Source organism: Xiphias gladius, chromosome 2, assembly GCF_016859285.1.
Source record: "Xiphias gladius isolate SHS-SW01 ecotype Sanya breed wild chromosome 2, ASM1685928v1, whole genome shotgun sequence".
Lineage (NCBI taxonomy): Eukaryota > Metazoa > Chordata > Actinopteri > Istiophoriformes > Xiphiidae > Xiphias > Xiphias gladius.
The window spans coordinates 5182808-5204669 of record NC_053401.1 but is presented as its reverse complement, the minus strand read 5'-3'; the positions used below and the strand labels follow the sequence as shown (position 1 = coordinate 5204669).

The following is a 21862-nucleotide window of genomic DNA, read 5'->3' as shown; positions in this document are numbered from 1 at the left end:
TACCATTTGTGTCCATTAATGTCATGTTGCTGCACTAGGTGATGCACATCCACAAAAAAATGTACATTTCCATAATTACTGTATATTAAATTTTATTGGGATGTAGCTTTAGAGTGTTTAAATATAGAATTTATCTTATTTATCCTACTGTAACATAAGCTATGTTCAATGTATCTAATCCTTGAATCCCTACTAAACTTGAGGTAAACTGGAAAACCTTGCCCCTTGGTTCTAACTGCCAGGTAACAGAATGAAATGAAGTAATTTCCTCCCAAGAACAATCCCTCAACTTATCCAAAGAAAGCGTTGACATACAGCTTAAAGTGTTCAAATACAGCTAAACTTTATCGGAGAAGCGCCAATATTCCAAAGACAATCTGTATCTGAATTACCTCACTGCCTTTGCAAACCTAGTTTTTATACATTCGAAGAAACATAAATTAGAGTTCAGCTCTCTGAAGCTTTCTTTTCCTTCATGTTCTTTAAGATTATATTTGAATGAATTGCCACCGCATTTTGTTCTTACCTCTTTGAGGTTTACAAAACAGCTATTATGGAGGCCATTCGCAGGGTTATGTGTAGATTTTTCAATTACATACAAACCTTTAAGAGTATTTCTGGTGGCACCACCACGAGGCCCTTTATGAAACAATACTATAATTGGGGAAAATATGAATATAATGAGCATTGTACTATAGCAAAATAGGAGAATTAGGCCATCGACCTTCACTGTGTACTGGTGGGAAATAAACTCTACAACTTTAGTGTGTCATTATCCTCTTGGATTGCTATGGTGACAGAGAAAAAATATAACCTGCACAGGAAGAGTGGACAATAAATAGTTCCTGTCTGCAGTAGAATTTTCACGGCACTGTGGCGTTGCCCAACAGTTGTGTATCATGATACTAAGTACTACAAAACACTAGAAAAGCAAAGGAAAATACCAATAAAATAACAAATACAAGTTATACATTGGTAAATGAAAACAAAGTGCAGTTGGTGCTTTTTCCATTTACACATTACATTTTCAACGAAATGACATCAGTTTTGTTTATATTCACAATGTCTGTCATAATGGTATATAATACCATAAAGCCTTAGAGTCTTTAGTGTCATAGTAATATATTGGAAGCGTCTCCTTTTGTAGTCCCAAGGCAGTATTGAAATAATGTGGAAACCTCATGTGGAACAAACCTCCTACAGTGAGTGAGATAATTACCAACATGTTGGGGGATGAGGCCGCTGCGTTATACAGTACATTACACAGCACTGCACATGCATGGACACGAGTGCATCCACACATACAGAGCAAACACACACACACACGCGCATGCAAACACAAAGCACTAGTTATCATAGTAGATAGATGGTTTCCTTCTTTCCCTTCATAAAAGACCTGTATGTAAAGTAAATACACCTGTTGAATACAAAGAGCTCAGCCTGATAAGAGTCGACTTGTAATCTTGTCTGCCCTGTAACATTATGTACTTTACTTTGGGTTGACTTGTGTATGCACAGAATATCAATTAAGCTAGTAGCAGTGCTTAGACTTTCTGCCTGTGTTGCATGGGAGTAATAAATAATGATTTTTATCTCTGCTCTGTGATGTTAATCTGGAGTTTAAGCAATGAGTGAGTAGCTTTGTTCTGAATTCAGCGCGCTGGCCAATTCATTCTGGACCCCGGCTGATGTTTACTCAGGCTGAGCCAGCAGCTGCTCACACGGCCTGCGTCAACTCAGTAATCTGACAAGGCGAGCGTGCCGCCTCCGACATGCATCTGTCACAGCGGGGGGGAAAAAAAAAGAAGAAAATCTAACCCGCTCTGTTTGTTTTGTCTTTCTCTTTCTCCACATGTCCAGCATCGCCACGATGAATGAGAGTCGAAGGGAAGCACTGGCGGCGGCGGCGCCCGTGCCCACCACTGCTTCCTCCACGGCTGGCTCTAACACCACCAACATGGCCGGCCCAGGCACCAGCGAGAAGGACGAGACCTTTTCCAAGCTGAAGGACAAGTTCATGAATGAGCTGAACAAAATCCCATGTAAGTGTGTTCAACTTTCCCCCTGGTCTAAGACTGGGACCATTTTAGAGCTGAAACAATTAGTCCATTAGGCGATCAACAGAAAATCAATTAGCAACTATTTTATCATCGACTAATAATTTCTGTTAAAAAAAAAAAAAAAAATTGTTTTTCTTCGTCTTTTGTGTTAGTACAGTTTATATATTTGGGTTTTGGACTGTTGGACACAATTTGGATTCTGGAAAATTATGATAAACACTTTTCACATTTTTAATTTGCTGACATTGTGTAGACCCAACAATTAATTCATCCAAGAAACTAATCAGAAGAACCGTCAATAACGAAACAAATAGTTGTTGCAGTTAGTTGCAACCCTAGACAACTTTTGATCCATGATGTGTTTCCTGCCAACAGTGGCATTTTCTGCAAAGAGTATATGGCCCGAAAGTTCTTCATATTGAGATAAATTGTTGGGTTGACTGTCCTAAAAAAACAAAACATAAAACGTGCTTGTGGGACACGTCAGGAAAATTTCCCATAAATAACAAAATGTAACAAAAACTGATGTTACACCTGTGATTCACTCACAGGAAAAGAGTGCATAAAACACTTTAAGTTCAGTGCATTAAAAATGAGTCAATGAAGAGAACCTGCAGACTAACTCCAAACCGCAAATGTTTTAAAACAGACAACATTTCAATGCCAGTTGGATGTTCTTCAGGTCAAAATGGTTAAAAATGGTTACCACACCCATATATATATATGCTGATGAAAGGGAGATAAAAATCAAAAACAATGACCATTTCAAGTAGTTTACAGTGAAAATTGAAAGGTACATTAATCCTAAAGAGGAGAGGTACTTTTCCTCATGCTTCATCGATGTGGTGTTCCAGTAGCCTTGAAACTACGTGTGAATTTTGCATAATTACCCTCCTTCTGATTTACAGTGAATCCATCAGGGACCATTAAATGCATTCATCGTGATCCTGGTGTAACCGTGACTCAAAAATGATTCAGCAGTGGTTTTGAGTGAACTTTCGGTGGTGATGCACAAGAAACTGCCAGCGTCAGCCATGACCTTTTGACAAAGACTTCCAGTGAAGTCGAAGTAGTAACAAAAAAAATTCAAGCATTTAATGCACTGAATGGCACAGATTGAATTGTCTCACTAAATATTTTGAAACAAGTAATAACACTTGAAGTGGAGAATAAACATCTGGCAACAATAATTCAAGTGTTTGACATGATAAATAACTAAATTTTGCGTAACAGTCTTTATTATTTGCTGTCAGATTTTCTATTTTTCTGTCTCACTTATGCTTTCAGTCAAGACTGTCTCTTTCTACATAGTGCAACACCCCCTGCCTTTTTATCACCAAACCTTCCAACCAGACACTTCCACATGCGCATGCTTTTGCCTGGAGAATTTTGCGGTGTTACATGTATGAGAATATGGTTGTCATAGTGTCATCCAGGATAAAGTGCTGCCTGGAGATCCAAGGGTTTTTGTACTCAGCAGAAAATCTAAATATAGTGATATCCACAGGCTCACGTAGATGTAATTTTCTCGCAATAGGAAATGGCTGCTGTGGAAGAGAAGCCATATTTCTTCAGCAAAGACACAAATGACACCACTAGTCATATTCCCGCTTCCCAGAGGTTTAATAGTACAGGGAGTCAGTATAAGAAAATAAACCGTCCACAGAGGAAAGTTTTTTTGGTACCAGGCTGCATATTTACCAAAATAAAAGACCTCATTTTTATTCACATGGCTACATCTAGTGAGCTTTAGCTCCATGGGAACTTGATGGAAAACGGGAATACATTTCAATTTTAAATCCATGCTTTGGTGCAGACGGTGAACAAACAGGATGAACAATGTTCAGTGTTGTGATTCCAATATGGGGTTGCTAAGGTTGATGTCCCCTTTGGCTCGGCATTGAATGTCTGTCATTGAGACATATTTCGGTTCCCACCGCGTCGAGCCCGAGCCTGACAACTTTTTCACATCGTCTTTATGGAGGCAATAAGTGATAAGGAATAGATCAGCATGACTGTGTTGCACAAAATGTATGTATGTGTATCCTGCAACATCAGTTTGTGGATGATTAAACCCTCCCCCACACACACACACACACACACACACACACACACACATTTTGTGGTCCGACTATGTAATCACAGTAAACCATACTCTGACTTCTGATTGAGCTGAGAGGTTGCCTCCAAGGAAACCAGTATATTGAATTTCTTGGTAAGTTTTCTAAACACCAAAGGCTTTACTTCCTGATAACAATTAACCTCTGAACACAGAGGCTGTTTGATCCATGACTGCTGGCTCCGACAGCCATTACTCCAAATAACACAGACAAGCGATTGACATTTCAGAACCCCCCCCTCCTTTTTTTTTTTTCCTTTTTTTATCAGGGCCTTTGTGCCTTTACGCAACCAAAAGCAACCAGAAACATTTTTTCACAAGGATCTGTCTTTAACAAGTCTTTACATTAAGTAATAAGTCTTAAAATACTGTGTTTCTTAAAACAACGGAAAAATCTGGGTCTGTTTGGGTTTTTTTTGGGGGGGGGGGGGGCTTAATTTAAACTAAGCACACTTGAAACTTGCATTGTAGACACAGTACAGTACAGTTCTCTGAAGCCAGTTTATTTCTTTTTTCAACGAAATCGAAACAGCAGCCTACAAAATGGTAGCAAAATGTAAACTCAAATTGGCGCAGCATTTAAGTGCATGTTGTCTTTATTTGCCGTGCCCCTAACAGCACATACACAAGAAAAGCTTTTTTCTTGTGAAGTCTGGGACTGACTTTTAGGACTTTTAGGTGTCTTTGACTAGAGTGTCATACAGGTGATTGTTTCGGATAAAAATACAAAAATAAGAGTGACTACAAGACTCAAAGACAAAGCTTAAGGAAAAATATAAAGAGATGTATCTAGTTTTATTGTGTCTTAACGTGTTTGCCTCTGTGGCTGCTCACAGACAGTAGAGTTTACTAAAGGGGATTACTGTGGTGGATCAGCAGAGCTACTCATCTCTGCCTGCCTGCTGCGCTGGTGACAAGCCTGGTTGTCTACCCTCTGCCTTGGCTTTACAAAAGTTTGCTTGCCATGAGACACCATCAGGGGCTGGTCAAACCAAAACCAGATCAGATTCAACCACCACCAGCTTCGTTCTGAGTCTTCAGTCAACAGATGTGAAACAGATCTTCTATCTTCTCACCCCAGTAGATGTCTGAAAAGGTTTTGGTACCATTATCCTCAGAGATCAGAGATTTTGTCGGCATTTTGGGAGTTAAACATATGGTATGAGTCTCTTTGCTGGAGCTCTTTTAAACATGATGTGCTGTTTGCCAAACTTTTCCACCTGTGGATGCTCAGAAATAGCTAAATATGAGCAGGAGTCCAGACATTGGTTTGCCCTTTATTTTATTATGCGAGGTCTTTGGGTTTAAATTATGCCTGGCTGTTAGGAATCAACATCCACCCTTATAGAGAGCCCACATCTGGGCACATTTTCAAGCTAGCCTCTGTTCCAGCATAGCCAATAGCCAGTGGTGTCTCCTTTGCTGGTCTTCTTAAAGACCTGAGAGTTAAATGGATATTTACTACTGTACTGGACAGTAAAATGTGAGTGTTTTGTCATGTCAGTGGAGATAAAACTATTATTTTATTATTATTATTTTATTATTATTTTATTATTTATTTTTACAAGGTTTTGATAAGAACACGGGACACTTTTCTAGGCTGTTGAATGCTAGCCACACTGTGAGGCTGTACTTAGGCAAAGGGGTGTTCTGAGTTAAATGCTAATACCATCATGCCTACATGCTCATAACCACAATGCTTACATGCTGAAGTGTAGCAGGTATAATGTTTACCATGTTCACCATCTTATTTTAGTGTGTTAGAATAATTTTTACAGGCATTTGGCTATAAACCAAAATATTGGACAATTTACAATTTTGACCTAATGGTGGTGCCAGATGAAATTTTAAGGGCTCACCAAAGTAATTACAGTTAATCCTGAGAGGGACATGAATGCATGTACAGAATTTGATTGCAGTCTATCCTGTACTTGTTAAGTTAAGTTGTTGATATTTCAGTCTGGACCAAAGTGGTGGACCAACTGATTTGCCATCCCTAGTGCTAGTGTTGCTAAAAACATTTTGTGGAGGAAGATTTAAGCTCCCACTTCTTGCATTGTTAATGTAGTATCACTTCAATTTAACGAATTTCCTGCAAATGCATTGTGTTGATTGGTCTACATTTTCTGATAATAATCACGGTAATGGACCCGATAGAAGAAAAATTCCTAATTTAACCAAATCACAAAGATGTGGAGTAGCCCATTTTAAATTAAATCCTGTTTGGCATAAAAAGAGGAACTCACACAGAAAATATCTGAATGCAGTGTTCCTTATCATTAGCGCCCCGTTACTTTATAGCGAATGATTGTTACACATAGCTGGAAGATGCTCCCTGCTGCAGTAGTATTGTTTGCTTAATCAAGTCAAAGTGGGGAAAGGGCACAGACAGAGTGTTGCTTTCATAGGCATAACAAGATAAAATGTCAAGGTTAATTGACCAACAGGGCCATGTCACATTGGATTAGTGTGGGCTGCTGGAAGTGGATATAACCCAGATGCAATATTACACACACGCATACACAGACTAAGTGCATCAATCAAGCTCTGTCCACTTCATAAAACCTTTCTCTCTAATGTAAAGTGCTATGTATTACCAGGGGTGTAGAACAGGATCAATGCAGCCGAACTCCTATTAATTACGGAATTGAGCCAAAACAGTGACGTCTAATAGAGCTAGCATAAATCTTTACGGCAAAAATTTGAAGCATTAATGTAAGTTGCAAAAAACGAATGCGAATCACATACTTCCCTAAATGTGCCTGTAATACCCTGAAATATTTTCCTAAGTAAATTCTGCAATCAGCACTGTTAAGGATAATCCTCGTTTATTACAACTTGGGGTTTTTTTTTGTAGGTTTGGCCATAGTTTCAAATGGTTGTGACAATATTGTAGTCCCCAAAGTAATTCCTGTCATCGGGGAACACAGTGACATTGCTATAGTGAAGTCTGTCAGAAACATGAGCAATCAAAAGGTTAAACAGTTTGTAAACAGGCCAACAGTTTAGCCAGATGATCTAAGCCACTTTATTTTAAGGTAACACGAAAAGTGAGTGCACTTGAAATGTCTGCGGTAATCCCTTCTTGCACGGGTATGGTAATTACGGTAGGTCAGAGTATTACTAATAGGACTGATGGTCAAAACTAAGAAAACCAGAATTAATCTGAAAATGTTGACTAAAACATGATTTAATGAAAATTTGTATATGGATGGAAGCCACTTTACGGGAAACTGAATCATACTTTATGATCTTTAACCGCATTAGGTCATGTCTTTTCTCATTGGTTCATAATCATCTCAGTCATTGGGGCACAGCACCACATACTGTAGGAATGACTCATAGACCTACATGCATTTTATACTTTTCTTTCTTCCTCTTCCTGTATATGTATGGCGTGACTTTGAGAACACCTACAGTATGTTAGAAGGACACAAAATGTCAGCCGGTGAAACTTGACTTTTTGCTCCATGCTGAGGTTGCTGTTCTTTGACCTCCTTTCACAGGTTAAAAAAATAATACCCGATAAGCTCTTCTCTGAGATCTCAAACCCGGCACTGTGGTGCATCATTGCCAAAATCAGTTGGGAGGGGTTTTTGCGGCGAATGATATTTCCCATTCCACTGGCTGAATATAGATATGTCATTCAAAACTCTATGACTGTATTATTCAGTGGAGTTAATATTTCCACTGATATGCGAGGCACCACCCAAAAATATCCGGTGTTCTAAGAAGTAATATGCATTGGGTGGGTGATGGGTTATGTCATAGTACGAAGGAACTGGTGTTAATTCCCATGTCTTTGATGTCTTTCTCTGTGATATTTGCAATTTTTCCTTCCATTTGTGTTGGATTTTCTTTAAGTCGATGGCTTACTCCCACATTTTGCAATGTGGAATTCAAATTAGGCTTACTGGTAACTCTAAAAACTACATGGAAGTGTGCACATAATGCGCGTATACCGCATAGCAGAGTATTAATCAATGTATCTGTCTGCGTCAGCCTTGTGATGTACTGTTGAGCTGTCCAGAGTGGTAACCTGCCTTTTGTCTATTGCAGGCAAATAAGGTGGGAAAGTATTGAAATGAAACATTTGAACATAATAACGGCATAATAAAGGTTTGGTGACCAAATAGTGCAGCATTGTGGTAGTTTAGGAAGAGCACTGAAATCATGCTTGCGTTAAGCTGATCAGCTCATTCATCTGCTGCTTGACTACCAGCTGAATAGTAACAGCCAATCATATTCATGTGCTGTAGGTGTAAACTGGAGCTTTTATAAACTGATGCTCCCCACGGATTACTCTGCTGTTACCACCATGCCAACGCCGTTCACTATCACAGCGACTGCCACTTCAACCTCCTCACGTGCTAAGCTTTACTAAATTTTAATATTCATGCATGTGTTTGTTAATGAGGGATTGGTTAAACCATCAGGATCTTTGTTGCTGCTTGGATCTTTTGAGGACTCCCTAAAAGGACTTTTTTTTGCAAAATTGAACCGTATAACAGTTATACACGGTAACTTCCTTGATGTGTCTCTGACTAAATCAGACAAAATTTCCTGAACACAAAACTAGCGTCAAAATGATCAGTTCTCAATGTAATCAGTTATTCTGAGCCATTGAAAACGTTCAACATATCAAATTATCTGAAAGCCCAACACAACACAGGTTCAGCATTGCCGCATAAACTAATGGTGGTGCAGTGATTTTTCTGCAACGTCTTGAGGCCACAGTTGAGCTAAATTTAAGTTTGACTCCAAATACACTGGCATCTATTACCTGCATGCAACGGGATCGTGACATCGAGTGGAGGTGGAAATAATGATGGTACCGGTTTCATTGTAGAGAAGAATGGATCTAAAGTTGCTTTTAATAAAGTAATTCAGCTCTATACTCTCTGAATCTACTGGGACCAAGTAAAAAAAAATCTCAAGCATGACAGAAAATAGCAGAAAATATTCTTTCTGGCTTTGTAGGATTATTTTCTGTGCTTTATTCCATACACTGCCTTGTGTAAAATATGCGCTCTTTGGCGTTTGGTATAAAAGTCATGTTTTATTTATATAGCCCAAAATCACAAATTTTCCTATAATGACTTTACAATCCTTACAGAATATGTCGTTGGCTCTAATTAGATCCTCTGTAGAAGGAACCATTGTAAAAAAGTCTAGCTGCAGAATAGAGGACAGCTTTAGAAATTCATTCACAGTGTCTAAAGTTCTTTGAAGGTTTCTCATTGTTTGGTGCTCTGGTTTTAAAGCCATACCATGCCAATTTGATGACAGTGCTGAAAAGTGATTTGAGCCTTGAGGAACAGCAAACATGAATTTCATCATGCGCAACACATCCATTAGAGAAACTCCATTTTCCGTGTCATGTCGCATGGCGGAACGAGAGATAAGTGCCGGGAGTTGAAGTGCAGTGTGCATGCTAGCAGTACTCCCTCTCGCTCTTTCTGTCACTCACACAATGTAGTTAATTAGGGGATGCTTTTATTGCTTTCTGGGACTCAGGTTCCTTTTAATTAAGGAACACACAAAGTGCCTATCACTGGAAGACACGAACTTGATGAATAAGATAAGGGGAAGGGTTCATGCATTGATTTCTGCGGTAACTGGCTAAATGGCATTCCATAAGGCATTTTGAACATGGATGAAATGCCAGAAGGACTGTAGAGTGACATAAGCATTTGGGGTTATGAAAGAGAGATTTTACAGAATATTTATTTTTGATTTCTGATAAGCAGAGCTTCCATTTGAAAAACGGAAAATCTGTCACATCTCCGACACTTCCATTAAAATAATGTCTCCTTAACTTACTACCGTATGTGTTTTTCTATTTATATGTACAAGGTAAAAGTAGCTGCTCCAGTGCCTAAATGTGCTACAGTATCCTCAGAGGGCCGAGTCTCTGACAAACAATCCTGTTTTTTGTCCCAGGTCAGAGGTCTTCAAAAGACCTGGATGAACTAGAGATGTAGCCAGAACACACTTTTCTACAATGCCAGTGATTCAGGCACTGAGCATAAATACATCTGGTAGTGCTTTCTGCCCAGCATAAATGGGTTATGACATGTAATTAATGGAATTGGTAATGGTTGATAAAGCATTTATTAAAGCTTTATAGATCAATAATAAGCCAATATTAAGAACAACATTTGGGTTAAAAGGTTGTTTGACTAATTTGACTCCTGTCCCTCTGACAAAGAGCTGTGGGGCCTCTGGACCAAAATCAATTTATTACCATCTTATTGGCATTTACAAGCATTTACAAATGGATTACCGACAATTATGACTACATTATTGCCAAAGGATTAACACCGCCATTTATGGATTTCTCATCATTAAATCTGGAGCCATTAACATTAGTAAATCCATAATAAAGAACCTGGCAACCCAATATTTGATCTTATTAATTGGTCTTAACTCATCTATAAAGCATTGGTAAATGTTATACTAACCATTAGCTAGCGTTACTTGTAAACCCTCTATGAATGGTGTCTAGTTTAAAAGTGGCACAATAAATCTTAATGAAAAATCTAAATTTAAGTGGGAAAATTTGAGTCTGATTGCCCCTTTAACACTCAACATTTGACTACCAAATGTTTATGGCACATAAAAATAACAAGATTTGCAAATTCCCAATAGGAATTCGGTCTCTTTTTATGTATCCAAAGTTTAAACCAACAAACACTACCTGACAGTTTATTCTCTGAAAAGTTTCTAAAGGAAATGCAACAGGTTTTGGCTGGTTCATTTCAAACAAGGCCTATCCAGTGTCACCTCCATTACCACACCACTCTGAGGCAAGGCCAAAGCTGTAGATCCTATAGTTATTTTAGACCATCACTCACAGTTTTTCCTTAGAGGAGAGTGCTTATTGATTTTGTCAACAGTGCATTGATTTTTCTCCTCCCTCACTCCCCTTGGACCTCGGGGAAGGATCCAGAGCTGAAAGCTGCTGAGCAAAACCCCAGAGTGATAGACTGTAATATACTTTTTTGTTTTGATGGGTCTTTCTGGAGTTTTTCAGATAAAGTCTTCAAGAGACTGGAGTTTGACCTGGCTTATGTTATATATTGGTTTGTTAGATTTATGACCACTACTGGGCTAATTCCTGAGATGAACCATGACAGGAACTCTGTGTCTTCACTCAGAAGTCAGGTCCAGAATAGTAATCACCAACAAAACCAAAAACATGCTCCTAAAATTCGCTAATTTGTTTGTTATTCCTCTCTATTAAAATGACGAGTGGGCTGCCAGGTGTTTGGTGTCTGCTGAGTAAAATGAAGGAGCAACAATTACGAATGCTGAAGGGAGAACTCTGCTGTGAGGTCTCTCATTATTTTCAGCCCATTTGGACTTTTTGCTGCCTCTCTGGTACTTAAAACAACCCACTTCTCTTTCCATCGTTGTGCTTGTGTGTGTGTGTGTGTGTGTGTGTGTGTGTGTGTGTGTGTGTGTGTGTGTTTGTGTTGTGTAGACTGTGTAGACCTGTGTGCATGCACCGGGAAGCACTGGCTGACTGCTGGCTATAGTTAACATAGGTGTCACTGTGTTTGCAGCTCGCTGTTAGAGCCGTCACTGTGTTGTTGAGCTGAGTGTCTGAGAATCTGTAGGGGACAGAGTTGATTGCCGGTTGTCCAATTTCTCCAGTCAGGTCCATACAGTTCGCCAACAACACTTGTTGGAGGGAAAGACAGCAACTCATGTGCCACTCACATTGAATTGCCCTTTCTGATTTAATTTTGTTATAATCAGTTTTAATCATAAAAATGGAACCAAGCAGTGTATCTACAGATCTTGAAAACACTGATTTCAGTTGCCTCAAGGGAAAATAAAGGCTTCCAAAGTTTTGTTTTTTTTTTTTCTTTAATTAAGGCTCTTAAATATTTTTCAAGTAAAATTAGTTATATAATTTATTTTTCATATAATTTTAGCAAAAACAGCTTGGAAATTCTCCAATACTATTGTTTGAGAATTCAAAATTTTATGTAGAATTAATATGTGGACTTCAATTGGTTAATCCATCCATCCATTCGTCCATCTATTTTCTGCTACAGTCTATTTCACCTTCCTTCAAGAAACTGAATGCAACATCAAGACAAAGTTTTCTAAATTACCCCTGGCATAAACACTTGACAATAAAGTGATATTGTCCAAAGTAAACGAAGTCACCCTGTCATGGATTTCTATTGAGTTTTATACTTTCTATAAGGTTTAAAAACATTTTCAGAAATCATAAAACCTTTGTACTACTTAGGAAAACAGTGAGCATAGCTTGTATACCGAAGGCTTAAAGTACATCGAAACAGAAAAAAAAAACTTTTTCTTAAGACTTTTTAGATTCCTAAAAATTAAACCGAATGTAGTGACACTGAAATGAACTGAAAAAAAAACTGTCTGTTTGACAAGGACGCGATTACTGTGAAATTAATGATTTGACTGTGCGATCACTGATAGATGATGTAAATCCCTAAATTACGAAGGAATGCGTACCCTGGACACTCCCATTATTTTTCTCTAACTTCCTCTTGACTGAACTCTAAATGTTCAGGTTTAATTGAACCACTGAGATTAGGCTGAACAGCACAACCTTTAAGGATTTTTATTTTGTCTAAAACTGCAGTCTATCTGTAAAAAAAATTCAAAGCCTTAAATCTCGACACGAAAGATTAATTTCGTACTTTTTTTAAAAAGGGTAATTTGGGAGCTGAGAGCATGTGAATGAGTGTCGAACCTCCGTGAACCCGTTTGTTTTTACTGCATCATTAGCTCTACATGGTCCTAGCTCTGTTAATGCCTCTCAAGCACACCCTGCAAAAATTACCATTGTTTTCGGTCCCAGCAAGTTCTGTGTTGCCGGTGATCGCAGTGAAAGTGTCAGCTGTCTGGGAATCTTTTGTTTAAATGGCAAGTGGAAATGCCAACGTCTGTTACTTCCCCTAAATTGGCTAAAGCTGTTCAGTCAGGTCTTGTCCCGCTAGTCAGGACCAATCATTAAGTCTGCCACTTCTTGATGGACCCAAGTGCTGGCTTAGGCGCGGATTTGGTGTGCCAACTCTTCAGACACACACATTTTTCCTGCTCTTATCTCACCTCACAGTTGATATAATCACTACTTCTTGGAACTTTGGCTCAAATACTGCTTTGGCCCAGTTCACTGAAATCTCTTTTTCTACCCTGCAAGACACAGCAGTGTTATATTTTCTTCCAGAAGTCTAATCCAAGCTCTTTCCCGTTTGCTTTTTCACCAGTGCCATCATGGGCTATTGTCTCTATTGCCTTTGTGGCGATCATCCTGGTCTTAGCATGCTGCTTCTGCATCTGCAAAAAATGGATATTCAAGAAGAAAAACAAAAAGAAGGGCAAAGACAAGGGCAAAAATGCCATCAACATGAAGGACGTCAAAGATGGAGCCAAAACCGAGGTAAAGACTTTGAACTATTGTTGCATACAGTAAAAAAATAACCACCCCTGCCTGCTAATGTAATCACATGCTTTTGCGGAATCCTCTTTGCGTGACCTTATGCTAAAAGTTTAATTTTATTTTTCCAGAAATATGTTTTAAATATACGTAACAATGTAACAGTCCTTTTTGTAATTTTAGTGCTTCTAATGCTATATGACGACATATTTGATTGTTTAGATTTGCAGTAGCTCCATCAACACATTAAGTTTTGTTTTCACCGACAGTATGAAAATAATTTGACTGCGAATATGGCTCTCAAAATTTTGACGCAATGGCCGCTACTTTACTGTTGTTTGTTGTCTGTATCATTTGTTTATCGCTGCCAACAAGATACATACAGTATTACTTACTAAGATTTTTCATTATTTAGTAATTAAAAAAAGAATTCAGTCTAATTACAGGAGAGTTATTGGAAGTCATTTAAATGTCTTCAGATTGAATAGAGAGTGTTTCAATCTCTCTTTTTTTTCTCCTACTTTTTGTTCCTGTGAGTGGTTGGTTTTTTTTTTGGTTTTTTTTTTTGTTTTTTTTGGTCATATGGGGACCTGCTCACTTGTTGAAGAGTGTGAGTAACGTTTGCCGTGTAATGTAGTGGTATCCACCCAGAGAAATGACATCACCAAATGATAAACAAATGGGAGGAAATTTAATTAAACTCTACGTTTCATCAGCCCAGAGAGGAGAGCTATGAAACTCTGACACCTCAAATGGAGTGAGCGCACTAATTGCACCAGCAGAGCGTCATTACACTTCTTCAGTGGAATCATGTACAAAGTGTGTTTAATTTGCTGCCGCGCCTCGGCTATCATAGCTGGATCAGAATCATAGACAGAAAGCACTGACAATGTTTTCATACTTCATTTGACTTAGTTATTGTAGAGGAAAGCTCAAATTAATACTTTAATGAGCCTCAATTACTTTCTTATATAACAGAGAACAGTGGGGAGGCCTAAAAACCAGCATGGTCAGTCAAATAGCTGCAGTGCAGTACATCGCTTAGCTTGGCAGAGGAGATGATTTTCCATTAATTTCCAATGTTCTCACTGCCTTTGTGTAATCCAATTTTATTTTCAAATAGCCATTGATCAAAATAAAACACCTCAGTTATCGGTCACCCTAATAACTAATGTCTGACATCGGCGAATCTGCCACTTCCGAGGCAAGCGGTCATTTCTCCTGGTGTGCCCAGACTCTGGTGTGTTAACTCCTGTGTGTGGTTGTTTTAATTTGTGTTTCTTCCTTCTATGTCCTCCTTATCTGTGTTGTGTCTGATGACTGTTCGGGATGGTCACTGGCGGTAGGTTCCCAATTGCTGTTGGATCTTCTTAAGCCTGCTGCTCTGACGTTTTTTTTATAGCCTCTTGACAGCAACTTACTCCCATAGAACCAAATATATGTAACTATGCATACACTACATGTATATCTACTGTATATATGTGTGTACAACCTGCATATGCACATATATATGTATGAAAGAAACACTGGGTGCGCATTGACAAGGTTGAACCACACTGATTTTCGTGCCAAGCTAAAGTCTCATGTCTTTTGAATCTTTGATTTACATTTCAAACAAGTGGCGGCGGGCAAACGTGAAATGATTGAGAGGCTCCACAAGAAAATGTTCTTTTGAAGCCGGTGATGAAAAGGGAGCTTTTGACGTATGGTAGCATTTGCATTCACATCTGTCAACCCAGGTTAAACAGATCATACCTTTCCTGGAGCATAGCTGCATGAAATTTGGATTAACCTTATACAATTATATAGAATACACTTTATTTTATTTCCTCAATCATTTTACCTGCTCCACTTTTCCCTTTTCATATGTCAAAGAAAACATTGAACCGCTCAATTTGTATTTTCTTGCAAAAGACGGAGACCAAGTGGCTCAGCGGAACATTTTAAAACTGATCAGTGCTGTTCAGCCTTTTGCTTTCACATGAGCAACTTGACAAACTAATAGGAGCGGGCCACGATGTACATTAGAACCCCTTCTACCAACACCTACCCACCCACCGCTGGCATGATGCTTCTAGCTACCATCGACATAGGGGTTAACATCAAAGCTTTAGGGTTATGATGACAATGTGACTGTATGTTTGAGGGTGTAACCAGACTTGGGAATGGGGAACCACTTGAGAGCACTGGTTTGTACAACAGAGAATGCTCTGCATGCCTAACGGAGACATCTTGGAAGGCAACTTTGACACTGAATGAATGACCTTGAGAACCAGTCTTTGCCTCTTCAATCGCATGTTGGTCCTATAACAGACTCCCCCACCCCCACCTCTCCTCCCCCCCCACCGATGCCACCACCTGCTACCCTCACCTCAGTACCAGGCTAGCGAAAGGGACACTTCACTTCTCACTTTCTGCCACTTCAGACACTTCCCAGTTGATATGTGTTTTTGCCAGAGACTTGATCTGCCTGAAATAACATCAAGGGAATTGTCTTACTGTGATCTTTCCGGAAGCATCTCTCTCTCCTTCTTTCTGTCCTCTCTCTATGTCTCTCTACCCTCCCCTCTTCTTCATCTAATGCCTGCCCATAGCTCTCATCTCTGGCGCCATCATTTGATCTTTTCTCCCTTTAGACAGAAACACCCAGAAACTGATAGAAAAGCATCATCGGGGACCAGGCCCGGGGCTTTAGTGCATCACAGAGCATGTCCTGGTGTTAACTGCTATAGTGTTTTAGTGCTTGCTTCCTCCCCCCGTTTCCCCCTTTTACATCATAAAACAAGTGGCAGCTTTTACAGGAGTAGGTCCACTGGCAGGACCTGGGCGGGGAACGGCTGGCGGGGTGCTAGCAACAGCGACAAACAGGCGACACTGACTCTTGGTGGGTGTCTCCTTCAGGCCTTGAAGGATGAGGAGGATGCTGAAACAGGGCTGACTGAAATGGAGAAAGAGGCCGAGCCCAAGGAGGACCAGAAACTGGGCAAATTACAATACTCCCTGGATTACAATTTCACAGAGAATACGGTAAGGATCTGTTCTCCAAATCTCTCTCAGTGTGTGTCGTTGTTGCGAAACGCCCTCCCTCGTAAGTATGGTCACAACAAACCTCTGAGGTGGCCCAACTTTTCATCTCTCCAAAGATTAAACAGGACCCAACCCAGGTTTTGCACAACATTCTCCTTATGTTGCATTACCACCACTGTAAACGATTAGGTCACTGAAGCTTGAGAGCAGTCTCACAGGGATATGGTGGCGTACCGAGCTTGTGCATTCACCACTGAGCCTTGTAAAATATACAGTACACCATTGGGATTTAGTTTGTCTCTGAATTAGTTTCTTTCTTGCTACTCGTTTTGAAAACAGCCCCTGCAGATATCCATCTGCTTTATTTTTTCCAGTGACTGAGATTTAAAAAGCAGAATGAGGAAGCACATCAGCCTCCTGGCACCAGATGTTGTGTGACAGATAATAGATGCAGTGCGTGAACACAGCGCTGTCCCTCTCTGGGCTATCTAACTCACCATTATAAACAGAACTGACAGCCTGAGATTAGACAGTAGCACTCACTGCTCCTATACACACTGAGTGGCATACGAACATCATGCTTATCCACACATACACAAAAAAAAAAAACAGTAGATTAGCCTCAGTCAGAACAAAAAAAAGTTTGTGTCCCTTTTACTGGTCAATAGTCAATAATTTAACCTGTGCAATATTTATCAATACTCGGATTACAGAGTCAGTACTGATACTACTAAAATTCAGAGGTGCAGTCAACCAAACCCTTATTTCTTTTAGAGAAAAAATGACAAAGTATTGAGTCACTCCATAAAAAGGGATATTATGTGGACAATATTATATTTCACCGAGCTGATCTGTCATGTAGTGGGAGACAGTGACAGGTCTCCGTATGTGGTTCTTGATTACACCGGTAATAAGCTCCACGGTGGAGCTAAAGTGTAATGAATGGATGACAGTTTTCACACTTTATGACAGTGACCTCAGAGACGCCGGGCTCGGCTCACTGCCTCTCTGGCTCTGTCTGAAACCCACGACAGGCGGACCTAAAAAACTCAGGGAGACCGTTCATCTGACCCACTTTCAGCTCAGTGACGGACACAGTCCAGAGGCACGGTGGGCTTCAGGAAATGTTGGTTTTTTTAGTCCTCAGGCTTTGACACCCATGCAATCAATGTCAACACCATAGAACTGCTGAGAGAGAACTGGTACACATGATTGGTTTAATGCTTTGGCTGTAGGCTCCTTACAATGGAAGGCTCGGTGTGAAATTTTTATTACTGAATAAATTGCATCTCTTAAAGAGGTGGTAGTATGGAGAACAAGTATTGTCTAGTCCTGGGAGCCTTGGGCTAATTTTGCAGTTACAATGTGTTGTCCGACCACGTCTAAAGGCAAAAGTGTTCCTATCTTTTCCAAAAGGATACGCTTGAATTCAGGGTGAAAAGTGAAAAGAGAGGGTTGAAAATCGTCCAAACGGGGACAACAGCCACTTTCTCGCAGTCGCTGTTTGTAGGCAACCGTGGTGTTGCACTCATTTGTACATATGAAACATGACAATGATATCGTTGTGGGAAGGCTACAAAAGAGAGCCCTAGAGAGAAGTTCAAACCGTGTCTAGCGTCACAAATCCGGCATACTTTCTCACCTCCCTATACCTGACCAATCGCCGCCTGAAGTGAGAATGATTGTCGGATTCGGAAAATTTACAAACATTGTTGGACGCGGCACCCCCAAATTCTGACATCCGAAAGGTCTGGAGAGAGGGGGTTTCAGATCCCGCTTGACAATTCAGCAAGCACTTTGAAGCAAAGTCAAATCAGTTAGTCCATAACAGACACTTCCATTGCAGGGAGTAGTGTCCCATGTAACCATGGTCTTTCTATAAATGTAAGCAAGGGTTTCTAGTTGCTTACCCTTAAATATGCCTGATGGATAGTTTATATGCCACAGCCAGAAACTTTCCCTAACCTTAAGCTTGCCTTAATTAATCTGTGGTTGCAGTGCATGGATGCAGAACTAGATTAAATATTGACAGTGAGATAAAAGTCAAAAACATTGTCATTAAATGTCAAGCCTACCAATACGCCCAGCCAGTAAGTGTAGTGGGCCATGAATAATGCTGTCCTGGTTATGAACCCCGAACAGCCTGTTTCAGTAGATTCGGTCGTTGAGGGGTTTCACCAAGCGAATTGTGGTGAAACTGAAAAACTTTTGATAATAGAAGTGTTACAAGTGAGCTACCCAGACACACAGTACTCATACATATTTGTATCAAAAATCTGAACATATGCACCTCCTCTAAGCAGCTGCTGTAAGCGCCACTGACTAAGTCATTGTGTATGTTTCAAAAGCGACTTCGGTCCCATCATGGCCTAAAAACTGGGTCAGTAAAATGCTCCGCCCTGCCAAGAAAAAGAGGGAAACACCAGTGTGTGTTTGTGTGTGTGTGTGTGTGTGTGTTTGCGTGCGTGCGTGCGTGAGCCCGCGTGTGCGCAAAGACTGACGAAAGGAGATCAGGCTGGCAGCAGTGGGAAAAGACGTGTAGATTAATGTCAGGTCGCCATGGCAAGTCTCATCTTTGTTTCTGTTTGTTAACCACCACAAATGGCTGCAGCCCCTGGTGTTGATGGCACGGGGTTTATCCACTAATGAGACGAAAGGTTTTGTAAAAGATCCAAATCACTCAGGGAGTGGCAACACGGCTACACCAGGCAGACACACAGTAAATGAACCACAAAGAGCCCTCTCAGCACAGCAGGAAGGGAATTATAATGTCATTCCTTCTTTCAACATCATTACCATATTCATTGCTCTTTTTCGCAGGTCAAGAGCAGACCTATTGCACTGTGTCCAGTCAGAATATGTGAATTTTAAACTCATGTCATCGAAGAAGGGATGGATTTTAAAACATTCATATTTCAGAACTTCCTCCAGACAGTTCATTTTTTCAAAATAACACAGTTGTCAGGAGGAGAATTATTGGTCTTCTTTGGAAGTGCGTTTACATGTGTGTTGGGGTCAACAGAGCCGTGACACACTGGTACAGAGCCCCCCAAGGAAAGCTGCCATGGTCTGGGTCACCACCCCGTCCCCCATTTCGGCCAGCCCGCTGCTCACGGGACGCAGGACTAACACACAAACAGGAGAGGGGTTAATACCAGCAGCCCTCTGCTGTGATAGGGCCCGAGTCCTTAGTTAAGCCGAAACACCCACACAGATGTGCAAACACAGAGCCACAGTTGTTTGTGTTTTTACTCTTGAAAGGGTGATGGTCAATAAGTCAGGTGTTTTAAAATTTTAAATAGTAGTTGTAATAAGTGCCAAAACAAATAGTCAGAAACAATTTTGATTACTGATTAATCATTTAAGTCATAGAAACAGCTTCTCAAATGTGAGGATTTGCTGCTTTTCTGTTTTATCATCGTAAACTGAATTGAACAAAACAAGATATTTGTAGACGCCACCTTGGGCTGCTATGCTAATGTCTGCATGCTAACATGCTCACACCTAAAAAGTTCCCTACATTTGTTGGTTTCAGTTTGTCCGATGTATGCAAACTGATTATCGCTGGGTTTTTTGACTCTTAGTCGGACAAAACAAGCCATTTTTAACAAACACTATCAATAGGTTAATTTATGGTTAAAATAATAATTAGTTGCAGCTGTGTTTACATGCATGAAGTGCATACCAGAAATTAAACAATAGTAGCAGCTGGAAAATGCAATATAACACCAAATTACTCAGTTATCGGAAATTTTTTTTTTATTCCGAAAAAGTCGTTCCTTTCACTTCACCAAATTTTGAGAAACTAAGAAAGAATAGAAACATTTTGTTAAAACTCAGTAGACTCACAGTTGGGGACTAATTGAAATTTGAGGGGAAAATATAATTTATGCGTAACTTCACCATGAGGAGCGTTAACTGCTTGGTTTTAATTTTTGACCAGAGGCGCTCTTAATGAGCTTTGGGACAACTTTGGGACAACCCCTCTTCAGTCAGTGCTGTATAAACGTCAGGAAAAGATACAATTAGCTGAAGCAGCAGACCAGACATCAGCATTTCCAACCACAACCTGCTCTTATCTGTTCTTCAGCATCAGTGCCTCTCCGAGTAAAGATGGTATGACATGCTCTGTCTGCCACAGACCGTGCTGATTGACGGATGGAAATCGGAAGGACAGCATGCAAGGATGAATTGCTACGCTCAAAGTCAAAGTGCAGCACTGCAGTACAAAACAAGGTTACATTTATGTTCGGGCAAATGACAGCCAGGATAATTGTATGTCTTTTATTTTTCTCTTCCGAGGTATGGAGCTTTTTTTTGCAGTAAGGGACCCTGATAAGCTACATGCAGATGTGCAGAATTTGTGTTCCATCGAAGTCGTGACAGGGTTTCGTTTCAGTGTTTGCAGTGTGTTTTCAATGCAATGTCAAGAAAATGTTGCGCATAACCTGGGGAGCAGATGATTCATCTGAGACATCCCACACTGTCCGTGATGTACTCGACTTGTGTTCACTTCTGTCATGTACGATGTTTGCTAGTGAGTGCACGTGTGCGTATCTGTGGTACATTCGCAGTATGTTGACCCTGTGTAACACTACGTTATTCCATGAAGACCTTTCCCTGCTGGAATCTCACCACCGCCCCTATGCAAATCTGTACCCCGTGCTGACACAGATGTAACACACTTCTGGGGGTTGACACTTTGCTGCGCCCGGTGATAAGGTTAAGAGTAAACCTACCTAAACTGACATAAATCGACAAGACATAAATTTGTAGAACATGGTTCAGCGAGTACCAACAGACTGATGTAAGGCACACAACAGCAGAGTCTTTTAGCACATTGGAGTTTAAGTTATAAAAGTAATTTTCAGGGAAAAGCTGCTCTGGAGGCATAAATAATCTCATTACTTGAGTTACACGTTAATTTTTTCGAGGCAAACAGGCGCAGTCTTTAAAGCTGAAGTATCAGTTAGTGTCTGTGTCTTTATTTTATTATTTTACCAATGTTTTAACATTTTAACCACTCATTCAAAGCTTTTATTTTATTTTTTTATGCTTTAAAACAAAAACATTTTTTTTAAATTCATTTAGACCTGGCCATGATCCTAGAAGCTAACTATCTTGGCTACATATCTATCCGTATATGCTTTTTTTTTATGTTGGAAGGTCTGCAAGGCTAAATGGCTATTTTAGTAGTCTAGTATGACTGCATTGCCTACATCTAGT

The 21862-nt window shown here is 40.0% G+C and overlaps 1 protein-coding gene across 5 annotated transcripts in view; it reads left to right on the top strand.

Moving 5' to 3' along the window:
• Window positions 1-21862, top strand: part of syt1a (synaptotagmin Ia) — a 173385-nt gene that overhangs the window by 132920 nt on the left and 18603 nt on the right. For 4 of the 5 annotated variants that reach the window (XM_040140620.1, XM_040140629.1, XM_040140601.1 and 1 more), the window contains 3 exons: window positions 1861-2042; window positions 13440-13612; window positions 16511-16636. In XM_040140620.1, the coding sequence (XP_039996554.1) occupies window positions 1871-2042; window positions 13440-13612; window positions 16511-16636 (471 nt within the window). In that variant the 5' untranslated portion in view covers window positions 1861-1870. The remainder of the gene's footprint in view (window positions 1-1860; window positions 2043-13439; window positions 13613-16510; window positions 16637-21862) is intronic. The other variant, XM_040140611.1, reaches the window with a different exon arrangement.